We start from the raw sequence: 11,455 nt of genomic DNA on the forward strand, positions 1-11,455 counted from the left end.
TCTAAAGTTTCATAAATATTTTTTATATTTTCTTCCAATGTCTTGACTTTTTACATTTAAATCCTTAATCTACCTGGAATTTGTGTTTTCCAGAGACATGTTATTATCAGAAATTATTTTATAAAATTAATTTATACTGCATCTTTTCCTCATCAATTCCAAATCCTACTCTGAACATATATTTTAAGGAACAAACATGAAATGTTTCTGAAACACAAAAATAATTAAAAAAAAAAAAATTAAGGACTAAAGAGTGGTTAGGAGCACTGACAGCTCTTCCAGAGGTCCTGAGTTCAATTCCCAGCACCTACATGGTGACCCACAACCATCTGTAATGGGATCTGATGCCCTCTTCTGGTGTATATGAAGACAGCTACCGTGTACTCATAAATAAGTTTTTAAAAATTATTAAAGGAAAGAGTCTGGAGCTGGAGAGATAGCTCAGTGGTTAAAGGCACTTGTAGCTCTTCCACAGGACCTGGGTTTGAATTCCAGCAACCACACAATGGCTCACAATCATCCATAACTCTGATCCCAGGGTATCCAGTGCCCTCTTCTGGTTTCCAAGGGTGCTACATGCATGTAATTCACAGACAGTACATACAGACATGCATACACATATAATAAAATAAATCTTAAAAAATAAAAAATAGTTAAAAAAAAAAGTCTGTCTGCAATAGGATACACCAAATCTGAGAGGAGACTGTGAAGTCTGTAGCTACAAATGCCTAAAGATAAGCTATGGATTTGTAAGAATATATTTGTTATATTCACCATTTTAGATAGCCTTTTAAATAAAACAAACTAGCCTGACCTAGTGGCACATGCCTGAATCCCAGCACCTAAGCCAGGCAGGAGGACCAAGCAAATTCACAGCAGCCTGGTCTACAAAGAAAGTTCCAGGTCAGCTAGGACTAACAAAGACTCTGTCTGTGTTGGTCTTTCTCATAGCTCCAAAGTAAAATGCACAAACAAAAAGAAAGAAAATCAACTAACTACAACCAGATGAGACCAAAAAAGAACTTAAATAACCTGGCTCCAATTCTCTACTATCTCCTTCTAACCTAAAATATGCCTAGTCTAACAAGATATAAGAATTAACAAGCAGAGGGGCATAAGAAGTAAAAACCCAGATGGACTTTGACAATTTCAAGCTGTCTGTAACTTTCAAATGCAAGATAAGATTTACAGCATCACCACTTCTGCTGTAAGCAAATCCTAATCAGTGAACTCAGCTATATACCTCAATTCAATTTAAAATATTTAAAGAAAAGTCAGATGTCTGGGAGTGATTACCTGACTGATTTGTTCTGAAGAAATTCTGCAAGCACTGTCAGACGATGAACACTGGGCAGAGGTGGAATGTGATGTCATTTTGGCAGTGAAGATTCCGCAGTTAGCAAACTACAAGGGAAAAACATATATAAAATTGTAAAGTAGAAAATTTTGTCTTTAGCATTTACTAAGAAATAAGCTGGGGGCTAGAGAGTTAAGAGCACTGGCTGCTCTTCCAGAGGACCTGGGTTTGATTCCCAGCACTCACATTGCAGCTCACACTGTCTGTAACTCCAGATTCTAGTAGGATCTGACACCCTCACACATGCAAGCAAAACACTGATACATATAAAATAAAAATAAATTTAAAAAGAAAAGGGCTGGAGAGATAGCTCTGAGATTAAGAGCATTGACTGCTCTTCCAGAGGTCCTGAGTTCCATTCCCAGCAACCACATGGTGGCTCCCAACCATCTGTAATGAAATCTGATTCCCTCTTCTGGTATATCTGAAGACATCTACAGTGTACTCACACACATAAAATAAATTAGTAATTCTTAAAAAGAAAAAGAAGCAAGCTGGGCATGGTGGCACACACCTTGAATCCCAGCACCCAGGAGGCAGAGGCAAGTGGATCTTTGAGTTCAAGAGCAGCCTGCTCTATGCAGCCTATATAGAGAACCTATCTCCTAAACACAATAAAAAAGAAAAGACAAAACTGCCAGCAACATTTTTTTTTAAATCTGAGACACACACATACACATCTGCATAAATGCAAAATACTCACTCCGAACTGAAATTCTCAATAATCAAATCCAGCACAAAAGCTAGAGATTAAACCACCTACTTCTCCCTCAGGTGAATCCTGAAAGAGACAGGTTTGGACAAGTTCCATCTTCAGTGCTGATGCTAATAAGTACATTGTTCCTAGCTGCAAGTCAAATTTACAACCATCGCTTCCCTACTGGCTGTCAGGTAGACAGGACCGCCCAGAGCTGGGTGATTAAGAGTTAGGAGACACCCAACCGGAAAATCATGGAGTTTCCAAGACCAGTCTAACATGCCTGGACAAGAAACCACAGGTAAGTAAGTGTCAAAGTTTGTCTGGTAATTGTGGTAAGACACACTGGCAATCTCAGAACTTAGGAGGAAGCTTGCCAAGAGTTCAAGGCCAGCCTGAGGTTCACGGCAAGACCCTCTTTAAAAAAAAAAAATCTTTAAAAATACATTCCTGTCAAAACAAGAAAAAAATACTTCTGCTATTACATACTGGAACTTTTAAACGAATAAGAATCTGCAGAGTGACCACTGCTACTTCATAGGAACAGAACTTGATTCCCAGGACCCATGAAAGCTGGGGTGGTCACAGCGGTCTGTAATTTAGCTCCAAGGATCTTCTCATCATCCCAAATATAGTTTCATTCCCTTGTTTTCTTCAAAGTAGAGTCCTAAGAAATATGTAATTGGGGCTGGAGAGATGGCTCAGAGGATAAAAGCACTGGCTGCTCTTCCAGAGGCCATGAGTTCAATTCCCAGCAACCACATGGTGGCTCACAACCATCTGTAATGGGATCTGATGCCCTCTTCTGGTATGTATGAAAACAGCTACCATGTACTCATATACATAAAATAGATCTTACAAAGAAAGAGAGAGAAAGAAAGATGTAATTGGCTTACTTGCTTAAAAAAAAAAAAAAAAAAGGAAAAAATACATAGTATGTAATTTGGGAGATAACTGTTGCACTGCAATCATTTAATTCTTCTCACATTGGGAGGGAACAGGCCGATCCATGACAGGCTTCAAAGTGACAGTCACAAAGACTAAGCCTAAATCTGTTTCCAAGAACTGGACAGGTCCAGACAAGCCCAGACAAGTCAGTTTCTGAAAAAAGCCCCAGGCTTCAGGCACGTAGTCAGAAGCTGCCTCACCACAGCTTCTGAGGCAAAGACAAAGGGGTCAGCAATAGTTTCCAGCCCCACACTCTGATAATGCTTCTAGAATTTCTATAGAGATGGACCCAACAGTAAGATAGTGGTCACCTACCCCATTATTCCTCTAATGTGCTTTAAATTGGGCCTGCAAATGTAGAGTGAAAAATTATAAAGGCCATTTTATGAAATATGTGTAGATTTTTTGCCTTACAGAACTGAAAATAAGATTTCAGGCCTTCACATTCCAGGTGAAGGACACTTGCTGGATTACATTCCTCAAGCCTCGCCCAAGGCAGGAAGACATTCCTGATTACAGATAAAGATGCTACCACCTAGGTGGGGCCCTAGTCCTATAGCCGGAAAAAGTAAAGATAGCAATCTGAAATGGCCGGATAGGGCACAATGGCATGGTAAAAACCACATTTTTGAGAAGAATGCAGGGCGATTTCCACATGACACTAATCATTTAGAGTGAATACCTCTGAATTGTTCCACTGTTTTCATGTTTTGTATCTTTAACAACCCCATCCCACTCCCCTGGTTTGTGGTTTTTCCCTTTAAAACCCTCCAAGGACTGGCCGAGGGGGTCGGACCTTGACTCCAGCTCGAGTACCTGGTCAGACCGCTGGCTGCCAGCTCTTTCCCTAATAAACCTCTGCTGATTGCATCCAGGTATGGTTTCTTGTGATCTTTGGGTGGTCGCGATTCCGGAGGCTTGAGGAAGGGTCTCCCGAGTATGGGGGTCTTCACAAGCTCACTTCAGGGTCTATCTTGGTAATGGGGAGACCCCAGCATGCTGCACTTCTTTGCGTTTACATAGTGTTTGAGTTCAGAGTATCATTCTTCGGCGAATCATGGACCCTTACAAGATCACTTTAGTTAACTTACATTTTTATTTTTTTTTAAAGATTTATTTTATATATATGAGTACACCATAGATGTCTTCAGACAAACCAGAAAAGAGCATTAGATCCCATTACAGATGGTTGTAAGCCATCATGTGGTTGCTGGGAATTGAACTCAGAACCTCTGGAAGAACAGTCAGTGCTCTTAATCACTGAGCCATCTCTCCACAGCCCACATTTTTAATACATTTATTTTATGTATGGGGCTGAGGAGAAATGCTTGTGCCAGAGTGCATATATGGAAGTCAATAGTACGACTTGGTGGAATGGTTCACTCCTTCCACCACATTGGTTCTAGGGATTGAATTCAGATCGGGCTTGCAGTAGGCACCTTTACTCACTGAGCCTAAATTTTCCTCTAATTTTTTTTTCTTTTCTTCTTCTTTCTCCTCTTCTTCCTCTTCTTTATTTCAAGACAGGGTTTTCCACCTGCCTCTGAGATTAAAGGCATGTGCCAGTCTTGTTGGAGCAGGTATATCAATGGGAGTGGGCTTTGAGGTTTCAAGTCAGGGCTAGGTCTCATCCTTTGCCTGCCACCTAAGGGGCAGGCTCTAAAGCTCTCAGCTACTTCTGCACAATGCCTGTCTATGTGCTACCACGCTCTCCTCCAAGATAATAATGGACTAAGCCTCTGAAACTATAAGCAAGCCCCCAATTAAGTGTTTTCTTTTATAAGAGCTGCTTTGGTTATGGTGTTTCTTTATAGCAACAGAACAAAGGACTTAGCCTCCTAGATAGCCAAACTTCCTAAAAAGTCCATTTGTGGAGCTGAAGAGATGATTCAAAAATTAAGAGCACTTGCTCTTACAGAGGACCTAAGCTCAGTTGCCAGCACCCACACAGCAGGTAACAACATCTGTAACTCCAGTTCCAGAGGACCTGATGCCTTCTTCTGGCCTCTGTGGGCACTGGACACACAACAGTACACATACACATAGTACTTGCAGGCAAAACTCCCATACCCATACAATAAAAATAAATCTTTTTAAAAGTCTACTTGTGTAGCAAAAAAAATATTAAATAAAATATACAGAATAATAAAGAACTAAAAACACAAATTGAAAATCCAGTGTTTGACAGGTGGTGGTCGGTTATGAAATAAATGTATGTTTAATAAAATTAGAAAAACATAAGTATGTGAAATAAAATTGTTCCCTGAGGCAGGTGGTAGTGCCACACACCTTTAATCCCAGCACTCAGGAGGCAGAGGCAGACAAATCTGTTGACTCAGAGGCCAGCCTGGTCTACAGAGAGAGTTCCAGGACAGCCAGGGCTACACAGAGAAACATGGGGGGAAGGGGTTAAGTTCCCTGAAGAAGAAAGGGGTTGAGGAGTTGTTAAGACTCTTGCACATGGACTAAAGTTCAGACCACCCCTCCCCCATACACTCAGCCCATCTGTGTCTAACAAATGCTTGTAAAATTCGTACTGGTTAGGTTAGACTCTTCTGAAAATATCTTCCACACTCTTATTGCTTGTAGCAAGAGATACAGTGAAATTTCCAACTATGATGCTATATAGGTTTACTTACCCTAGTGTAGTTTCAGTCTGATACATTTAAGGATTTAATCAATGATGTGTATGTTTATGCTGTATTAGCTTGACATCTGTCTTTTTAGTGTTATATAGATCCTTTCCATCTTAAGGAATTCTGTCTTAAAGTGTATTTAATCATCTATTGATATAATCATACCAACTTGCTTTTTGTTATTATTTCCAGGTATGTCTTTTCTCAATCTTTTACTTGCAATGTTTGCATATGACTTTGGTATTTTTTTTTTAAAAAAGACATCAGAAATGTGCACAAAACAAAATGTCTACTGGCACTTCAGAAGCAGAGGTAAGAGGAACTCTGACCTCTAGCCTAACTTGCTCTACAAAGTTAGAACCAGGCCCTGTCAGAACTATTTAGCAAAACTGTCTCAAAATAAATAAAATTAATTTTTAAATGCAGAGGCCCAAAAGATGGCTCAGCAGTTAAGAACATTTGCTGTTCTTAGAGAGGTCCTAGGTTTGGTTCCCAGCACCTACACAGCCCCTAACAACCCTCTATAAATCCAGTGCTGGGTACCCAACACCCTCGCCCTTTTATTGGCCTCTAAGGGTACTAGGTACACACATGACACACATACAAACATATAGGCAAAATACACAGACATTAATTAACTAATTTTTTTAAAAATGAGCCTACCTTTAAAATAGGAAAAAAAACAAAACAAAACAAAAACCAGTCACCCTCTACCCCTACATTACTACTCAGATCTTTTCCCAGGGAAAAGAAGTTTATGGTAGGGATTTGCCAAAACCTAGAATAAGAGGTAAGAAACAGAGGAGACTACAGATCATTCATCACCTGACTGACTTTGAGGTTTTTTTCTCAAGTCCTCCCAAGCATGGGTTTCTGCCATGTCCTTATACATATTTGAAGGCTAGACTTGGTACCATAAGGACCCCAGCAAGATGGGTCAGCTGATAAAGATTCTGCTGTCAAACCTAACAATTCTCAGGACCCATAAGTAGAAGAAAACTGACTTCCAAGAGTTGCCCTCTTAATCACTACAAGGACATACAAAACAAGTAAATAATAAAGTGTTATAAAAATATAGGCTTTTGATCTCAACATTCGTAGAGGCAAACAGATCTCTGAGTTCAAGGCCAGCCAAGACTACATAGTGAAACCCTGTCTAAAAAAAAAAAAAAAAAAAAAAAACAAATAAAAGAAAAAAAAAAAAAAAAAACAAGTATGGGCAGCACATGCCTTTAATCCCAGCACTAAGGAGGCAAGAAAGGTGGGCTGATCTCTTTTGAGTTCAAGGCCAGCTGAGGTTACATAGCTAGACCCTGTCCCAAAAATAAAGTCTAGTAAAACTCAAACAAGCTGGGCAGTGGTGGTGCACGCCTTTAGTCCCAGCACTTGGGAGGCAGAGGCAGGCGGATTTCTGAGTTTGAGGCCAGCCTGGTCTACAGAATGAGTTCCAAGACAGCCAGGGCTACACAGAGAAACCCTGTGTGTGTGTGTGTGGGGGGAACCTCAAACAAAAATGTATTCACATAATCTTACTGTGTTTTTAAAGAAACCAAAATTCTCACTGCAGGCTACCCCCAGGAGCACACCTCCTTCAACAAGACCTATCTCTTAATCCTTCCCAAAACAGTTCCACCAGCTAGAGACCAAGCTTTCAAACATATAACCCATTATCATTAAAACCACCACAGTGGGTATTAATGACTGTTAAGAGAATGGTGTTTACCCTTATACCTGAAGGTTAAAGGTGAACCAGGATATGGGGCTGCTTCAGATTATCCAGAGAAAATCTAAAAGTATAACCAATGAGAGAACTCAACTAAAGAAAGTATATCTTACAGAAAGCTGCTGTTATCAGAAAAGTTTAAGGTGCGTAATAATGTCTGTAAAATGATTCCTCTATGGTTTAAATCTGAGAATATATATAGCTCAAGTCAGGAAAGACCCCAGTGATTAGAACATTAGGAAGCCTGAGGGGTTAGGGACACTGGTTGTCAACTTTACATGTTCATATTATTTCAAACAGGAGTTGTGCTGTGGTCTTGACAGTACAGTAAAAGAATACTGTAAATAATACTTTGGAGCTAAAAAAACTTTTTCCTAGCAGAAATGTATGAAGGAGAGGACTAAACTTGAATAGATATGCAGCAACTGACACTCAGTATTATTAAACGTTTCAAGGATCTTTGACAGACACATCCCGCGCCTGTCATTCGGTGGATCTTTCTTCCACAAAGACCTTCCCTGAGTAGGACAAGATAGGCATTGTTTTATCCACATGTGGCTTAATAAGAGTGGTGTCAAAATTTGGGGATGTACAAGAATCATTGGGAGGTGTGCTAATTAAAGTTCATATTCGTGGTCCCGGCGAGGCAGAGGATCGGACTGTTTGTGAGGCAGGGGCAGATGACTCTGTGAGTTCAAGGCCAGCCTGGTCTATACAGCAAGCTCCAGGTTAGCCAGGGCTGGCCACAGCGAGATCCTGTCTCAAAATTAATAATAATAATTTCATATTCGTGGAGGATATTTTTAAAAAATATTTTAAATGCCCAAGGTCCATATGATGACCGCAAACGAATATCTTTCACACACTAAAGCAGACAGTCTGCAGCCCTAAAAATTATTTAAATTTTAAGTCTCGTCAATGTCACACTCTCCAAGTCTCCCTTTCTCCGACTCCTTTCCTTCAAAGTGCCTCAACACCCCCCTCAAAGTGGAAGTGCAAATAAAGCAACAACCCCTTCACTTTGCTTTTGGTCTGTTACTGTAGACTCCGTTTCACCACACTCCATTTTTCTCAACCGCGGGGTCGAAATGCCACCCTTCCCCCACAGCTTCTTCCGCGGCCCCGCGGCCCACGCCGCCCTCCGCACCCCAGGCTCCTCCCGCCCGGTTCTCAGCTACGAGTCCTCAGAGCCTTCTGTCCGCTCCCCCCGCACCCCGCGGGCCAGACCCCACCGCCACACCTTACGGCCGCTCCATGAGTCGCTCCCCCCTCCTAGCTGGGGGAGGGGTGACAGTCGTAGATCCTAAGGCCTGCACAGCATTTTGAAACTGCGAGCAACGGCAGCACCACTTCCGGCCTCTCTAACCCAGCGTTCGCAAGAGCTTCCGGGGAGGCTGGAGAAACCATAGAGGGGACCCTGGAGGACTAGAGAGCTAGAAAGACTGAAGAATCTACCATCGAGTACATGCTAGTCCGGGAAGAGAACTTCCGATCAAAGACGATGTCCGCCAGAGATAGTTTTCTATTTTACTTTTGAGCCAAGATTTATCTGTGTAGCTCTGGCTGTCCTGGAACTGACTATGTAAACCAGGCCGCCTCCTGAGTACTGGGATTTAAGGCTTGCCACACCATGCCTTGCATAAAGAGGTTTTGAAAGGGAATAGGGATTTTCTTCGACCTCTGTACGTGCCATTTGGTTTTTTGAGACGGGGTCTATTTCTCCCTGGTTTTCCTTCGCCTTTATTCAGAGTGCTAGAATTAAAGTTGTGCCTCTACTACCCGGTTATTTAAAGATAACTTCGGTATCCTATCCCTAATCCTCTCATTTCCCTACAAGCTAAACCTTCCCGATCCTTTATTTCTTTTTTGACATGTCAATGAGCCACCTTACTACCCTGGTCGTTATTTTCTGGACAAGAATTTGTTTATGTTAAAATGTGGATCCCAGAAACAGATGCATTCTTATATTTAAAAAAAAAAAAATGGGACCTTGGTCTCCCGTGCACACATTACACATTCGCTATTATTGGTTGGGCGAATTATTTAGTTGGGCGTTTTGGAACATCATACAAATTCATTATTTCCAATGTAAACATTACCCCGTTTGTTTGTTTCTTTGTTTGTTTGTTGTTCTAGACCAAAAAAAAAAAAACTAGACAAAAAATAGTTCTATGTAGCTCTGGCTGTCCTGAAACTCCTTATGTAGACCAGGCTGGCCTGGAAACTCAAGAAATCTGCATGCTTCTGCTTCCCTACTGCTGGGCATAAAGTCTTGTGCCACTACTCCCAGTTTCTGCTTATAACCTTTCCCCACTGGAAATTCAGAGTTCTTTGAAGGAGCTGAGGAGGTGATTCTCTTTCTACAGTTGCTGACAATAAGCTTGAAGTCAACACAGTTTCCTCAGAAGAGGGGGAAGGGCACTTACAGGCAAATCCCAGTCAAGTCTTCCCCTGTCTCTCTTTTTGCAACCACTTTTCTTTGGTTGATTTGCTTTGGTTCTCTTCTGTTTTGGAGACAGGGTCAGTCACATTTTGCAGTCCTGATGGCCTGTAATGTATGATATAATGCAAGCTGTCTGGAATTAGAGTCAGTCCTCTGCCTGCCAAATTCTGGGAATACAAACATGACCCACCATGACTGACATAACAACTTTCAGGCCCACAAGAGCTATATCATGAAATCCACTCTCAAAATAGGTTAATTTCCCAACAAGAATTTATTTTCTATCTTTTTTTTTTTTCTTTCTGAGTCTGGCTTGTTTCATTTAATGTAGTGATTTACTGTTGCATTCACTTTTCCACATGTCATGATTTTTTTTTTCATTTTATTTTATTTACATTTAAGATGCCATCCCCTTTCCCCATTTCCCCTCCCTAGAAAACCCCTGTCCCATGCCCCCCTTTCCTTTTTGCTTTTATACAATTTTTTTAAATGTTAATCAAAGGATTTATAAGTTTGGTAATGCTCAATCAGAAGGGTAATCCAATACCCAACCTAGATATAAAGACTATCTTTGACTGGTGGAGACCTGTGAACATCTGCCTCCATGCCCCCTCTCTCTTTCTCTCTCTCATCACCTAGCTTCTCCTCTCCTTCATCTTCTCTCCTTACTCCATCTCTTCCTCTCAGTACTCCTTCCCACTTAGCTCCTCCTACATATCACTCTTCCTGTTAAAGTAAAACTTTTCTCTCAAAATACAGTTAGAGCATACTTATTCCTAATTGTACCAGTGAGGTATAAGATAGTTCTAATACCCAGTCCATCATTTTGTTGACTAACCAGAACCTCTGTCATCTCTTCTAACTAAAACACTTACTTTTGATCCTGGCTTTTTTTTTTTTTTTTTTTTTTTGGCTTTATAATGAATGTCAGCTGAAAACTATCTACTCAGATCTTTTCTCTCAAAGTAAATAGCCAGGATTGGCTATGAGACTATGGGTCTTCAACCCCGTCAGAAATCCAGAATGACTGAGTTAACTGAAGTTATGGGAAGCACTAAACATAGCTTCTAAAACTTAGCCAATTTATAGAGACCTCTGAACACCTGAGAAGCCCCTATACTACCGAATGTTCGAGCATCAAATCTTCAGCCTTCTGGCCCAGAGTCATCTGACAGACCTTAGTGATGCAGGATTATTAAGGGCTGATTACTCTGTCTGGGCAGATATAATCAGTCGACTATTCTGCATGTGTGTCCTTTTCTGGACAGTAATTAGTCTGTAAATGGAAAGAGGCAATTCTTGCCTAGTGGCTGTCACCACACAACTGGCATAACTCCAAGGATGCTCAATTTCTTCTTAGAATCCACAACAGGAAGCTGTCAGGAGCAGACAGGTCTCTAATTAGAATGGACATTTATATAAATTTTTGTAGCGTCAATTCTATGGACTTCTGACGTTTTGAAAACCAACTATCCATGTAAGGTCACCTGGACTGTTGTCTGTTCACTCCTCTTGGCTATATCTAATTAAAATATGGTTAACTTCCTAACAATTAACTCAAAGCCATAAATTTGCTATAGTCCCTTAACTCATAGGTTAACCATCCCAAATCAGTTAAAAAAGTTAAGGAAGGACTGGGTCTAGGCCTTGT

General features: G+C 40.9%; 1 protein-coding gene across 3 annotated transcripts in view; it reads right to left on the minus strand.

Annotated features, from left to right (window-relative positions):
- Mdm4 (MDM4 regulator of p53) overlaps positions 1 to 8,757 on the minus strand; it is a 35,260-nt gene extending 26,503 nt beyond the window's left edge. Inside the window, exons 1-2 of one of the 3 annotated variants that reach the window (XR_004607723.2) lie at positions 8,602 to 8,757; positions 1,297 to 1,404 (exon numbers count right to left, since the gene is read on the minus strand). Coding sequence is in view for 2 of the 3 variants with exons in the window: in XM_034512848.2 (XP_034368739.1) it covers positions 1,297 to 1,374 (78 nt within the window). In the remaining variant the exon portion in view is untranslated. The remainder of the gene's footprint in view (positions 1 to 1,296; positions 1,405 to 8,601) is intronic. The other 2 variants (XM_034512848.2, XM_034512849.2) reach the window with 2 other exon arrangements.
- Between the last annotated feature and the right edge of the window lie 2,698 nt (positions 8,758 to 11,455).

This window comes from Arvicanthis niloticus, chromosome 10 (assembly GCF_011762505.2).
Source record: "Arvicanthis niloticus isolate mArvNil1 chromosome 10, mArvNil1.pat.X, whole genome shotgun sequence".
Taxonomy (NCBI): Eukaryota; Metazoa; Chordata; class Mammalia; order Rodentia; family Muridae; genus Arvicanthis; species Arvicanthis niloticus.